Source organism: Buceros rhinoceros, unplaced genomic scaffold (assembly GCF_000710305.1).
Source record: "Buceros rhinoceros silvestris isolate BGI_N320 unplaced genomic scaffold, ASM71030v1 scaffold7320, whole genome shotgun sequence".
Classification (NCBI taxonomy): Eukaryota; Metazoa; Chordata; class Aves; order Bucerotiformes; family Bucerotidae; genus Buceros; species Buceros rhinoceros.
Window position 1 is genome coordinate 49 of NW_010387796.1, and position 16,036 is coordinate 16,084.

Below are 16,036 nucleotides of genomic sequence, written 5' to 3' on the forward strand. Positions count from 1 at the left end.
GTGGTGCTGCTGACCCCTGCTACGGCTGGGTAAAGACACCTCCCTGACTTTGCGCGGAGCAGCACAGCGCTGGCTGGCTGTGACCGCCACTTCTGACCCAGCCATGACACGCTGCCAACGTTTGGGAAAAGGGAAGGAAACCATTTCCGTACAAGCGGCCAGAGAGAGCAGTTGTGTCAAAACCCAGTGTTTGCTTCCCCGCCTGGTGGATGGCAGCCATAGATGATGCCTCTTCCTTCCCTAATGTTCCGTTATAAGCAACTGCCAGATCAAAACCATATGCAAACAAATGAAAAGAAAAAAAATAGACCACCCAAACCAAAAAACCACTCTACCCCTCGCCTACTTCACTGAAACCAGGCAGAAAAACAAGAGAGCTCTTGCTCTGCCCCACACCCCTCTGGGATAACCCCGAGGGCAGGCGCTCACTGGGAGCGTGTAACTGCAACAAGGGCTGTTTGAGTCACCTGGGCGCAGGGCTGATGTGGAGACCCAAGAGCTGCATAGCCAAAGCAAGGTCCTGTAGCTCACCTGGGGGAAAAGCTGAGCCCACCTCCTCTGAGCAAGGGTACTGTGCTTTCACCTACCACAAAGGGGCTAAGCAGACAGTTCAGCTTGCCATTTGCTCACACGCATTTTAATTTTGGGTGTTCTTTTGCCAGAAGACTCTGTGGCTCACACAGGAGGACTGCAAGCTCTGCTCAGGGGACTGCCACACAGTGGGGTGGGCAGGTAGGGCATCCTGGACACATGCTGAGCCAGACCAGTCTGCCGCCAGCACTCCCCGGCATTCTTCACTAGCACGTTCCCAAACTCTGTCACTTAATGTCTTACCCAAGAATCAATCATACGCCACAGTGGATGAAAACATTTAGAGTTGTAAAATGCATCTAGTTCTTACCTTTGATATGCCTGAGGAGATGTGGGAGGTGTATTGAACACATGCGAATATGGGTGATAGGGTGTCTTTTTCAAAGCCTGAATAAGATTTTGTCTATATTCTGGGTCTATACACCACAAGGACCCCTTTCCAATACTCTGCAAAGAAAAAAGAATTAAAAAAAAAAATCAAATATTTGGTCTAATGGCAAAGCCTTATTTATTTATCAGTATTTGTCTGGTTTGGGTTTTTTGCCTGATAGAAGTGAACACACTTTACTTGCCGAAGATTATTGCTCCATTGATAATACATTGCAATGGTATGATTTAAATCACAGTTCTGGGGACAAAAAAACCTAAGAACGAATGTTTGTTTGCTTGTGCCCACCCTCCACCCCACCCTTGTTACTAATTAATATGATTTAATAATATCTGGCAATTTCCCCATCACCCCACATTGGAAAAATAAGAAACTACTGTTAAGGTCAAATGGAAACTTTGAAGAAAACTAGATTCTTTCTGGAAGTTCCTTTCTTCTCATTTTTCTGTTATACTAACAAACAGGGCTAAAAAGAAGGACTGTTTTAAAAAGGAGCAACTGTTTTAAAAATAAAAGGACTTAATCCTTCAACCCCCATGACATCAGTGCCATTATACTACCAGAGGAAATTAATCATCTTTTCTCCCCTAAGGGGAAAAAAATAACCAAAACCCCCAAAACAAACAAAAAAGCACCCACAGTATAATCAGATTTTAAGCCATTTAAGGGTGTTGTGAAATTGTAATCAGTTAAATCAACAGTTACTGCAATTACACTTTCCAGACACAGAGAGCAACTCAAGCAGTCAATCTAATGCAAGGACTATTTATTCTGCAGTTACAAGCAGTGCAATTCCAGTTCTTGTCTCAATCCCATCAGAGGTCAGGGTGCAGGTATTCTGAATTGTTTTGTGTGATTTCTCAAAATAAATTTGCTCTTGGCTCCCCTAAGAAAACATACAAAATGATAGCTCAGGAGCAGCCTTGGCCTGCTTGAGCATACGTAAAACCAAACAGCAATCCTAATTATTGACTGAACTCTGCTGTTGGGCTATCAAGGCATTATGATAAGAGTTTTGGTAAATGTTGACATTTTCTGGAGCAGGCAGGGAAGGCTGTGAGACCTCTACCTGCTTTTCAACCTGGAACCATCTCCTTTTTTTTTTTAACTCTAACTTCTGAGAGTAGCATAAGGCTCTTGGTTTCACGTGCTGAAGAACAAAAACACACAAGTATCAGTCATGTCAAAAGTGGAATGTTATTTTCTAAACTCACAGGAAAGACCAAAACCAGACACTTGTTTCCTTCCAAAAACTTGTTATCTTTCTGGAGCCCTACTAACTCCTAAGCACTCCTCTCTCTCACAGATGACTTTAGGATACATAGTGTAACCGGCAAAGTGCTCACAGACCTCCTTCCAAGCTTACAGACAGCAAACCTGCACTAAATTCCCCCACAAAATAGAAAATTTATAAAGAAAAATCTTTCCCATTGTCACTGGATGTCTGTATGAGAGCATCTAGCAAGTTCAAAGCACCATATGAGACTTGGCTTGAAAGAAAAGGAGAATGGCTGGCACAACCCACAGGAGATGCAACTGCTTTCTTTCAGGAACAAGCACAGCTGCTGGAGGGGATGAAGAAGCAACTGTATTCTTCATGCCGCGCTGGTGGAACCAGAAACATGGGATCAAGCCGCTCCTGGATGACAGGGTTCAAGCGTTTCTCTCCCCTTGCTTCCCAAGGGCATCCTACCAGAAGACCACTACACAGTCTTGAGAGGAGGTATCCTCCAGCTCTCAAAGTGAAGAGGCATGGCCAAAAAGTCCAAGATTCAGGATGCTAGAGTGAGTAAGCAATACTCTTGGGCTTTTATCTCAGTGACGCACTGCAGCAGATGACCGAAAGATCCACTGCTCATGTCAGTGGTGAAAGCTGTGTGCCACCAGTTTGCAAAAAGATGAAGTTGTTATGTTTAGCTCTCATTTAAATATGGGACCAAGAGCCAGAGACTTGACATGATAAGCCTGGTAAGTGACTTTTTAGGAAAAGGACAGAGTCGAAAATAGAATCCAAACATCTGAAATTCCACTTCCATGCTCCATCCAAGAGCCAGAGCAAGAACATCATAAAATTTCCTTTTAAGCAAGCAACATGCAAAACTAGGAACGTTTTTCAGGAGAAAACCTTTGCTGGATTCCTTACTCCTTACAGCATGGGATAAGCTTAGAAAAAAAGCTACACTTAAATACCATCTACCTTATTTGTACTTACTGGAACAACATTTTTTCCAAACTTTGCTGTTTTTTCATTTACTTCCAAGACAGCCTTTTCATCTACCTGGAAGAGATTACTCCCCAAAACCTATCAGTTAGTTCAAATTGAGAGCCTTACAAGACGAAGTCACTACTGCACAGTAACTTCAAAACCTTTCATTACTGTTAAGCTAAAATTGTTTGGCTTGTCCATATTCTTCAAAAGTCAAAAATAATCTCACTGAAAACCAGAAACTCTCTCACACAAAAAGTATTGAGAAGAATTATACTCCTTGTTAAAAGAAACACTGGGAAGGCAGATATGCTATACTTCCACTGCAGCTGAGCTGACTTATAATTTAGCAGCGAAACCAAATGCAATTTAAGGCAAAACTCTCCAGTTCCTTTTTTAAGATACTTATTTTTGTTTTTTCACAATCACACAAGAGAGCAGAAATGAAAGCTGAAGTGTCATTCCGTTAAGAATCCTTCTTGACTGTTGGAGGTGTGAAGAGCTGTGTTAACTGTCTGTTAGACATGTCATTAGTCTTCTCATACACAGAGCAATCAGAGGAAAGGAAATCCCTGGAACTCGGACCCATCGGTTAGTGATTAATTTCCATCTTGTGACACTTGGCGTGCTGCTTCTCTACCTCCTTCAAGTCAAAAGTCAATAGTGGCTCCAAGACAAGGAAGGGAAAAAACACCCAACACAAACCCTCGATTACATTTGTCTCCCAAGCAACAAGTGACCAAGGAGTGAGTAACAGCCCCTGATCGTCTCAGCACTGGAGTGCTTTCAGACCTTCCGACAAAGCCTCCTCTCACGGCCAGGCACAGCCACCTCCCTCCCTCCAATCACAGGTTCCTGCTGCTGCATTCACGTTTAAGGATATTAGAAGCAAGGGGAGTATTACTAGAAGTCTCCTTCGCCTTGAGTTGCAGGCTATAGTTGCAAGTAAGTTATTTCAGAGGTGCCAATGAGGAGAGACAGCAACATGTAGAAGCTGCCCCCTAAAAGTTTATGACTGACTTTTTCTTTAAAAAAATTCCTAATTATCTTTTCTATTAAGAAATTCTTATGCCTTTTTCTGTCACTTAATAGAAAAGTAGATTGTACTGGGATATTGTGTACTAAATCCCAACTTATTAATTCATTTGCTATTTCTCATAAATATACAAACCTGATTCCACTCCAACCATTAAAACCAGTGCATTACCGTGAAAATGTACACAACACTCCAGTGTCCCATTGTTTTTTCTCCCAACAGACTGCATAAAAAAAGTTTTAAAATCCTACTTTACATAATCTGTTACGATCCAAAGAAAAATGTTTGGTCATCTTTTAGTAGAGTCGGAAAAAAAAAAACCACTTTGGAATTTAAAAATAAAATCATTAAAATGCTGCTTGTCAGCTCTTTCAGTTGTAATAGTTGGGATTGGGGATAACAGCATTATTCACTATTAAAACTCAACATTATGAAGATTTTCTTTCCGTATACCTCACGGCTAACTGCCTGGCCTTACATATCACCTATTGTCTGCCCAAAGCTCACTATATAAAATTGTGCATTGAGCTCTTTCCAAGACCAATGGCTGGGGCAAAAGGAAAAAAAAAAAAAAAGAGTACCTTGCCTATATAAAAATGCCAGAAAAATATTTGAGGAATTCTGTTCCCTGCTTATTTTAGCACAGACTTGAAATGTGTTAGGAACGCAGCTTTTTTCCAGGATTGTTCTTTTCATTGCCATACAAAGCGTCTGCCCAAAATAAAGCTTTGGTAAAAGAGCACATACAGGAACTGCAAAACGTGGGCTCAGAGGAATGCTGGCAATTTCAAATTGCACCTTCTGAAACTCCGGTTACACGTTTGTTTTGAATCTGCACAGGACTGCACTGAAACCAGGGAGGAGCATCTTCAGGTGCCCGTATGTCTTGCAGCAGCATCACCACTGAGAGGGTCCCTAAGGGAACAGACCCCCAAGGGAAAATTCCCCAAAAGTGACATAGTGTATGGAGGGTCTGAGCTGCTGCTGCTGCTGCTGCCCTGGTTCTTGCTGCACTGTTCTTCCTGCCCTCTTGCATGTGCCTGGCCCTACTTTCACAAGACCATTTCAGTCATTTTCCTCAAAAAAACCCTATTTTGCTGGCACAATTTTATGTCATTTAAACTCATTAAGCTGGCTCACATGAAGGATCTAATGAGCACTCAGCACTGCTGCAAAGCAGGCAGTAGATGAGGGGAGCCAGGAGGGAAACAGGAGCTTTCCCCTTCTGCAGCAGGAGCCGTGGTTACATCCTGATGAATCTCTAGGAACAGCACACCAAGAAAGGAAAACTAGGACTCCGGCTGGACACAAAGCAGCTCCGAAGAGGAACAGGAAAACTGATGTGACATAGAACAGGGAGAGCTGGGGTGAGCTGGGCAGCAAAGCTAGCACACGTGGCCCCAGAGGAAAGACCAAGAGAGTCGTGCAGCTGAGATCAGACACACAGAGATGCTGGGCACCGCCACGGGGAGGCTCAGAGCAGAGACTGGGAGAAGAAACACCAAAAAAAAAAAAAACCCAAACCCAAAAAAACAACACCCCACACAAAACAAAAAGTCCAGCAAGCATGTGAGAGCCCAAGCTATGCCAGCAAGCTGAGAATTATTAAACTAAACTGAGTTAAGGACCTTGCTACTTCCCGCTGAGCAGATCTGCCCTTTTTCTTCTCCACTACCAAATCAGGAGGGGATAAGAGGGCCTGTGGCCAGACTGTCCTGAACCAAAACTGTCAGCAGTATGAATAAGGCACCCAGCAGCTACCGAGGCTGAGGTGGTGTAAATACACACCACCTTTGAGAAATATGCCATGCTGGTTACAGGGGTGCTTCCAGCACTGTAAAAGCAAACAGAAAAAGCAGAAATGTCCTACTACACTAAAAAAAGTGCATTTACAACTAGCATCTGCAGTCCCAAGCTATCAAAATGTGAAATCACACCCCTGTGTCTTACCGGTCCCTGCCTAGCTCAGTGTAAGTTGCTGCAGTTGTTAACACAGGACCTGCAAATAACACTAAGGACACCTTCTGCAGTGGTAAAGAACCTTTTGGTGTCAGTATTCACCATTAGTGATTCAAGGGTTTGCTCTCATGGATGAAATCTACTATTGCTATGGCAAATGACCTCTTTGCAAATAATAGTGGAGAGATTACTGGGTATCAAAGGTTCTGACTCTGAAGAAATATTTATACTGAGCTCATTGAGTTACCGTGCAACAGCAGGCTTGAAGCAAACCCTTCACACAGATTTGCCATCAGTTTTATTCAAGAGAATGCCATACAGCTTCTACAGGTGTCCAAGTAAACCATGAGAACACGGAAGTATTTCTATAGGATCAGAAAGAATTGGGCAATAGAAATATCCATGATGTCACCACAGAATTTAAAACAACCACTTGAGTAACTACAGACAGGACCAGAATCTGGAAAAGTAGTTGTTTTAGACCAGAAATAGTTTTCTGTGCATAAAGTACAAGCAAGAACATTTCTCAACTTCTGTCTGCAACACGTCTAATAAGGTGGCATGAAGTCATCAGCCTCCACAGGTGCTCTGTCCCTGGAACCACTGCGGACTGCTCACACCTACAGATGAAACTTCTGGGTGTGATGAGAGCACAGCCAGGGCTGTCAGGCAGCAGGACTCAAACAGGCTTCCAAGAGAACCTGCATAATGGGAATGTCTACCCACAAAAAGAGCAGCATATTTCACCCACCATCTGACACTGCAGTCACCCAAAACACAGCAGTTTCGGAAATCTTGACTGAAACAGGTTGCTGGTTGGTTCCCAGAGACAGCAAACATCAAGAATTCCTCCTACACAAAAATTTTCCTCTTCTCACCTTACAAAAAGATCTATTTTTGTAAGAAAGGTTAGGGACTATTGTGAGGAGGTAGAGGCACAAGGAAGGAAACTAAAATACTTTCTAAATGGCACCTTATGACACCCTGCCTTCATCTCTGAAACGCACAAAGAGGAACACAATAATCAGTCCAAAATCCACCCCAACAGAGAATTACTTGCTTAAATAACTTCATTGCACTTCACACAGACACTTGCCAAGTGACTTAAAAACCATTCTGCAATACAACATAGATCACACATCCTTCACCAAATGTGCTGCTATGCTTGAAGGTTTGCAAACGTTGTGGAGGCACTATGGAAAACAAGTGGCTCACGATTACAAAATTCACCAGGACTAGAAAACACAAGTCTGCTGCGACCGTAGATGTTGCGTTGAATCAGCACTGCAACAGCAATAGCAGAGAGGCTTCTCAATACCCAGAGAACACATGCAACCAGGAACACTACTCAAAGGCCAGCTCTGTGCTATTCACTTGCAGACAGCAATGCAGAACATAGTGCATGTTACTTTTTGGTTCAGCTACCCATCCCTCATGTTAGCATCATCCTCTGAACACAGAGTATCACTGCTAAACCAGGACAAACTCAGAACTGTAGTTCCTTCACTTACATAAGGCAGAGCTAGCATACTAGTATCAAAACTGGGGAAAGATACTACAATTTTCAACTACTTAGCTGGCAAATGCTCAGGAAGATTTAAGATTAACATACTGAAGCTGGTCTGTTCAACTCTGTTGGTCAGCTTTACTCATCGGTGCTTCAAGCTACCAAGACAGAGATAATGTCGCTTGCTCTACTTGCCTAGGTTGGTTCTCCAGTTTTAAACAGTTTTTAGGAGCGGTCACAGATAATAGTAAACTCTTATCCTCTTTAACAACTATGTACACCTTGGTGGGTTCTCTACTCCTTTTTTAAACAAATGAAATCATTTGCAGAAAGACACAAACACAGCATTTGAATCATCTGAGGTCAGCTGTTTTTTGGGGGGAGGGGTGTTTGTTTGTTTTAAAGAAATACAACTGCTAAGGAATTCTTAAAGAAAGAAAAACAAAGCCACTGCCAACAATTGCTATTATTATAAAGCACATTCCTTAGATCCACAGTAATCTCACACAAACATTACAAATCACTATTTATGCAGTTTAAGGGTACATTTTCTTCATTCTCTTCCAACATTACTAGCACAGACCAGTGAAATTCTACATGGCCAGTTTTGAAGAATTGCACTATAGACCTTAATAGCAATTTTAATGAGAGTAACAACTGCATGGTAAGCATTCAACTTTCAAAAAGTCTCACACAAAATCCCCCTTACCTATGAACTCTAAAGAGTTCGAAACTTCCCCTGTTCTTTTGAGGAAAGTTTGGCAATGCTTGATACCAAGAGGAAACTAAAGTAGTATTTGCATGCAGCATAACAAAACCCTCACACCCACTTCTCCTGCATGTTTTGAAGTAGTTCTTCGGTAAACCAGCAGTCACAGTTCAGCTCAAGCTCAAAGCTGACAGAGAGCTGTGACCAGCTAACACACAATTATGTGACCATAAACGTATGCTTATTTAATGCATGAAATCAACGGTTTGATGGGAAGGCTTGCTGAGGGATACTGTTCAACCCAAGTAAACTGGTTGCATCAAGAAATCACTGGCTTTTCTCCAGAAAACAAAATGTTGGGGCTTTTTAAATCTTATTTTGCTTCCAGTAAAAAAATCCATTAGTTCAAATCGCACAAGTCCAAGCCTCTGCTTTCATGTTCATCTCTCAGTATTTTAGCTCACTTGCTCAACGAGCTACCCCAGACACCAACACAGCCATCAACATTTTAAACACCACGGTTGCCTTTGGGAAAGTGGCCTGTTCCTACCCAAGTGGTGCAGGGGCATTAACCATATGTATCCTTCCAGTTACAAAATGGTCACTGCCTTTCTGACTGGAGAGGCTGGGTGGGTAAGTAACTTCACTGAGAATGAGAAGTATGATTATAGTGGAAAAGGACTACTTAGCTTCAAAATTAAATAGAACAAAAACTCCCAAACCAAACGGGAAGCTAAGCGTGCAAATAAACAATGCTACAGGAATAGAGAGGCCAGACCAGCTCTGTGGAGTAACAGTTGGAGAAAACAAAAGGCTGTGGATGTCCACAGTCAAAAACAAAAAAACTTTTTTCACAGACAAGATGCAGTGCAAGATACTGCAACATGAGAAAGAGCTACCGAAACGCTCACTATCCAGTGGCCTTCCAATGTTAAAGGAGTTCAAGACTCAGCAGCACAAGACATACGAGAAGTTTTCTTTGTCCTATGAGAGAGAAGGGTCCTGTCCCCTTCAGTGGTGCCTTTAGAGGTTGGCCCTCACACCAGCCACCAAAGAGCACCCTGGAAGTACAGCCACAGATCCTAAGGCCTTGTCTACCTGCCAGAAGCAGAGCAAAGAAACAGTGGGGAACATCTCACAGCAATGGCTGTGAGACAGCAAGGAGTTACTGCACACACAGCTTGGGTTTTACACAAATTAAGGCATTTTTACCTTGGTACTTCACCTCCTGAGCAGAGACATTCGAAAGGTCTTCTAGGGTGTGACCCAGACACCCAGCAAGTCTGAGCTTTTGTCAAAGACTACCAACACAAGGCACTTCACCAGGCTCCTGATCCCACAAGGGGCACTTCTCTAGCTCCTCCAGCACCTGTATGTCCATTAGTACTCGTAAGCTCACAGAATCCTACTGACTAGAGCCAGCAGTGGATCTGCCCACCACATTAGCTTCCCACCACTCTCATTGTAAAATGTTCCCTCTAACAGCCTCAGGAGGTGTTTGCATTATGTCACCTAACTCCAAGAGCCATAATCAGGCTGTTAAATGTCTCCTTGTTGAGTTTATATGCAAACCACCCTATAAAGCAATTAGGCTGCCATATGAAAATCCTGGAAGCAACTGAACAAAGCAGTGTCATTAACTGCCCTTAAACAATGCCTGGCTCCTATATAAAGTAGTAATATGTTGTTTCACGCTAGTGCCTAGCAACCCCAGATGTTCCACAAAGCTTTCTCAGGCCAGGCAAAGTCCAAGCGCTGAAGACAGGCTGTGACACTGCTAGGGAGGAACAAAGTGCAAGATCAAAGAGACACAGGGAGACTGAGCTGGGAAGGAAGGAGAGCTCAGAAGACAAGCTTGTCAGCATGACAGGCAATCACATGGCATACTTGAGAGAGATTAGGTAGCAAGTAGCATTAATAATGCTGTTTCAGTCTGTAGAATTTGTGTGTACATGGAAAGTGTAATTATCTCTACTCTATTGAAAAGAAAATTGAGGAAACAGAAACAAAAGAACAAAAGAGAAGTTAAGTGCTCAAGGTCATCCATAAAGTCGAAAGTAAAAGAAAAAAAAAATCCCTGGGACTCCAGACTAACAGCCCATTTAGTGGGGCATGCTAACTTCATGTCAGAGGAGCACTCATTTAAACACCCACTGGTCAGCCAATACTCTTCACGTTATCTAGATTACACAACTGGAAGAGACACAAACTGCCTTTTCTTACAAATCTATACTTACATTGTGTATAAAAAACTAGTGACAATATCAAAACACAACCCTGCACACAACATATATTAAAAAAGAATTATTCAACATTTATATCTGTGCTGAAGGTTTATGGGTCATTTTTTGCCTACTAGTGTATTAATGATGAAATAAGCCAGTGAGTGAATTTCCAAGGGAAGGGGTTAACAGCTTGCAGAGATGGGTGGAAGGGAGCAGATTGCACTAAATCCATTAGCAGTGACAAATAGAAATAAGGAAGACCTGACAAAAGCTAATGGATTTGAACCATTTTTTCCATAACCATTTATTTAATGTAGGGTTTTTCCTTGCTTAGTATTTAACATTGGTTCACATGAATTGCAGGGAAAAACAGGCACTTCGATAAACAGTTTCAGAGGCTGCCTGGATGTGGGGTTTCTGAGTGCCCCATGGCTCTCTAGGGAAACAAAGCTCTACTTGGTAGCCTCAGCAGATCCCTGCCACCTGTAGCAGACATGTGCTGAAGAAAAACCATCTCCTGCAACAGAGACCTCAGCGTTACTCCACATCTACCAATCAACACACAAATTATTTCTGCCACATACACACAAATACTCTACTCTGCTTGTCTCCCATTCCACACTAAGTTCAGAGATAGTTATTTTCTACTACAGTTTCTCTTTCCTTCTCCCCTTCCTCATGACTGAATGAAACCCTGGAAAGCAAACCAAGACACCCTCCCATGCTGTAAACATCCTCCAAAATCAGGCAACTTCTTGACTGCATTTGAAGCTTTTCACCATGCTCACACAGCACAAATCCACACAAACCTGCCAGGGCAGGGTCCAGTTTCAGGAGCCTCAACAGACCAAAAGTCAGAAGCCCAAACCTCACAGATTCCAAAAAACCTCATTTAGTACCTTTGCAAGCAGCCAACACCAATCCTCCTTCCTCCAAACACCAACTGCTGTCACAAGGCTCTGGAGAAATGCCTCCTAAATTAGGAAGGACAATGGCTCTGCAATGAAAGCAAACCAGGGCAAGCCCATTTTAGCTCCAGAAGCAAACTGGTCGCCTGTGGGGAGGTCAAGCCCCAGCCACTCCAGCAAGCATGCTCCCTCTCAGACACTGGGACTGTTGGGACTAAACCAGCAGCACCTGGAAGCCCAAACCTCACGGATTCCAAAAATCCTCATTTAGTACCTTTGCAAGCAGCCAACACCAATCCTCCTTCCTCCAAACACCAACTGCTGTCACAAGGCTCTGGAGAAATGCCTCCTAAATTAGGAAGGACAATGGCTCTGCAATGAAAGCAAACCAGGGCAAGACCATTTTAGCTCCAGAAGCAAACTGGTCGCCTGTGGGGAGGTCAAGACCCAGCCACTCCAGCAAGCATGCTCCCTCTCAGACACTGGGACTGTTGGGACTAAACCAGCAGCACCTGTGGCAGAGGCCTTCCGTCACCTGGTAAGATTTGGCATCTTGTTTCTACTGTAACACAAAACAAGCAAGAAATCCCACCTGAGAGTCACACCGCTGAGACCTACACAGGGCCAGGCAGGGAGCAGCAAGCCCCTGCCTGGCCTGGCTGCCAGGAAAGAGAACCACCACCTCCAGCACTAACCTCTTCCTGCATCTGCTGGAGAGCTGACCATAAAAGCCTTCCCAGGAGAAGCAAAAAACCACACCTCTACTGCATCAAAGCCTTCCAGCGCAGGAAGGCTCTCACCTCGAGACTGCAAGGGAATTACAAACCCAGGCAGAGACGGGGAGCAGGCTGCTAAGCCACCTGCATGCCTCCAACTACCACATTCCAGGATGCCAAAAAGCAGCATCGCACCATCTCCCCATCCTAGCTGTAACTTTGGTCTCCTCTGGCAGCTGTCCTGCAGCCCACGTGCGCAGAAGTGCACAAAGGCTCTTCCCACTCCAGCCCATGAGATGCTCTAGCCCACCAGAGGCAGGTAACAGCTAGGGCTGCAGTGTTACCGCAAGCGCAAACAGTGGACATCGTGACATGTGGGTTAAGCAGAGTGTGTCCTCTCACCCCTGCACAGGCAGCAAAGTCCCCTTGCCCTCCATGCAGGTGTACGGCACCAGCCCTCACTGTGCCACAGCTGGGGAGCCTGCATCCATCCCCAGGAGACAAGCATCCTACCACAAAGGTTGGGAAGAGAGAAGCAGGAAAGAAATTGTCCTCAGCAGAAGGATGCAGTGGCATGGGGAGAAAGCAAACTACATTTCCCGGTCTCATCCAAGTCATCCTCAAAGAAAAGTAAGTTAAAATGAACAATACAGGAACTTCTCATTGTGGGAGAAACTAACTTGGATGCACTTACATTTCCTCTCTGTTTTTACTTGAAGTCCACGTAGAAGCACAGGCTTGTAAAAACAGTAAGAAGATGAACTTGCTTAGCCTTCAAAGTTTTATTCACAGTAAGATACACTAAAACTGTAAGAAGATTCCTCTTACTATCTTCCTCCATGCAGCATCTCAAACATTGATTTGTCAATTTTAGGGTTTTTATTGCCTTGAGGTTTTTTAGATGCCTGTGTTTTCTACAAGCACAGCTACATGGGTTTCAACTGGTAAAACACTAAAAGCAGCAGATGCAACAAAGCTTGGCATGAGGAACTTCTGTAGCACGAGCCACTCAATCACACATATTTTAGAGTGGGTAATTAATACTGCATTTCAGCTTCCCTGAGCACCTTGACTGGTAAAACAGATTTGAAATTGTGCAGATAGTTTATGAAACATGGCAAAGTGATCATGTTAGAGAAATAAGATGAGGACTCATTGGTATGTGTAGAATTAAAGGGAAAAAAAAAAAAATCAGGAATTTTCCAAGGAAGCCAGCAAGTCCCTGATCAAAACCTAAACTGTGGCAAGAATAGGGTTCACAGGTTTATTCATGTTATTTCCTGGGCAGATTAGTTCTGCATTAGCAGAATATTAATCAAAGTCTGAATACTTTAGGATCCTGACTCAACACAGACTCTTCCTCTGTTTGAAGTCCACCTTATTTTTCCAGATGTGACTCCAAATCCCACAGTGATTTTGGTATTTTATACAAAAAGCAAAGGAAAAGTGGGTTTCCTCAAATTCACAGAAGAGAATCAAAGGGCACGTGATGGAGGCAGCAGCAAAGAGCCAGCCTGCAATTTGAAACAAACCCAACAGAAATAGAAATGTCACTCTTCAGGGTGCGCTTTCAGCTAATCTGGTAGCAAACAGGATGTGAGCATCAGTCGCTGTGTGCAGAGAAGAGGTTATTCAGAACAGCAAGTTCAGGCACAGACCAGGTCTTTTACCCAGTAAGGAAACAGTCGGAGGAAGGGGGTGGGGGTGGTGGAAAAGCGCTTTCAACCCACACGCCACAGCCCTGCCTACTTGGGTTTTCCCCAGTCTCTTTTTTACTCAATTCTCTCACAAGCAGTCATTTTCAAGTGTGATGTTCACAGGCAGCCCCCATGAAACAGGGCTGCAGGGGAAGCCTGTGCGCGTGCCGGGAAGAAGAGAAGAAATGACAGGCTCCTCGTGAAAATGAGACTGTGGACAACCACAGCAGCATCAGCAGCCCTGAGAAGGAGAAATGGGGCACTGCTCAAAAGACACACTGTCCACAGAAAGGAACAATTACTGCTTGGCTTGAAACGAGAACAAGAAGAAAACCAGTGTTTGGAGCAGGGAGGGGAAAACAAGAATTCAACACTGTTCGATGGAGTCTAGAAACCTCTGCAGATGAGCAAAGCTGCATCATCTTCTGCACTCGGCTAACCCACCATCTTGACCCCCCCACTCCTTGGTGTTTACTAGTGAGCTATTGCTCACTCTGATCATCGTATACAAAAAGGCTGCTGATCAATATTGCAGAAGGGTGATTAGTGCTCAATGATTGAACATCACTGTATGAATTTATCTGACTTAACCTGCCTGAAGTGGAAGGAAACAGGGAGAAACAATTTCTGAGCATTGACTCCAGTAATGAAAATTGACAACTCGCCCAACATCAGATGTTGATGTTGTGAAGAGTGCAGAAGTAACAAGGAAAAGATGATGTATGATATTCTCAGAAGGATGGAAAATTGTTTTCCTCCAAATTAATCATGGTCAAGTACGCCTCTGAAAAGATCTACCATCTAAATGAAAAGAAAATATAATTTAAGGATGCCAAAGCAGGGCTATTTTGATGACACAGGTGTCATGCAAACAGGCCTGCTGTGACCTGAGTCACTGCTCCAGGTCTCCTGTGATCTTTTTCTCTATTGGTTTCACACAGGAAGCCTTCATACTTGACACACCAAAAATAGCAGATGGTTTACAAATGAAAATTTTGCTTCAAAAAAGGTCACAATTTTTTTCTTTTCCAAAAAGCAAATGCACTTTCAGTACAGTGCAATGATGATTTAAAGCACTCACCCCTGTCATGCATTCCTGAGACAGACATTCAGGAACAGTGCAATTTCTAGATGATGCAAGTAAGAAAAGAGAGAACTAAAACAGAAAAACCCCACAAAAATACCAATCTGAAATTAATATCTGAATGTGAAAAGCAGCCAAAAACAATGTACAGATCCCCTTACAGAGAAAAAAACATAGCTAGAAAATGTCTGAACTGCTGAAGGTCCTATCCAAAGGCTGAGTAAAAAGGAAGGGGCACCTTATAATTGACTCCGTTCATCCTACTGATGGTGAAAAACTGTGACAGCAGCAACCTTGCCTTTCAGAGCTGTATAATGTACTAAATTCTGCTGAAAACCAGTAACCAGCCCTCGAGCATGCTGGCAGAGCAAAAATTCACTGTGGCTTGCCCCACAAAAGGAAGCCAGATATACCAGCTCCAAAGCACCAGCCCGTGGAAGAGGACCGGCATCCTCCAAAGGGTCCTTCTCCTCATAGTTGCACCAGTGCCCACAAATGCTGACGTGTGCCTCCTGAAGAGGATTTCTGTAATTGCTGTATTTTCCTCGCAAAAGACTCCCCAGGGCAAAACTAAACACACCACCACCAAAAGAGTGTCAAGGAACTTGACACACTACAGCTTTACGGTAACCTCCAGAATCTGGCTTTAGTATTGCCAATTCATAGCATTTTTAGCGCGCTGGGATTTCAGGTGTTCCTATTACAAAGTCGTGAGATGGTGCAAAAATCACAGGCGGGGCGTGGGAGGGTGGGGGCACATGACGACACAACAACTAAATGAAAAATTTTCCAGCTGTTTTCACTTCTGTAAAAGAGCCTGTAGAAGATCTTAAAGGTTCTGAAATACGGCGTGCATTCCCCTCCCCATAATTTTAAATAACATGATTTTAAAGCCAATTTCTACTTTCAACTTCTAAGGCCCAAATCTCTATCTAAATAGCCCCCCCATCCTTACCATATCCATCTGTATTATCACACCCCCCCCCCCCCCCCCCTCACCAATTCTTTCT

At 43.6% G+C, this 16,036-nt stretch overlaps 1 protein-coding gene across 1 annotated transcript in view; it reads right to left on the minus strand.

The window, feature by feature from the left end:
* Positions 1-901: 901 nt before the first annotated feature.
* The window catches only part of LOC104492149 (forkhead box protein N3), a gene marked incomplete at its 3' end in the record, with an annotated part of 28,577 nt that continues 13,442 nt past the window's right edge, over positions 902-16,036 (minus strand). Inside the window, exon 2 of the mRNA XM_010134700.1 lies at positions 902-1,038. Within this exon, the coding sequence (XP_010133002.1) occupies positions 902-1,038 (137 nt within the window). The remainder of the gene's footprint in view (positions 1,039-16,036) is intronic.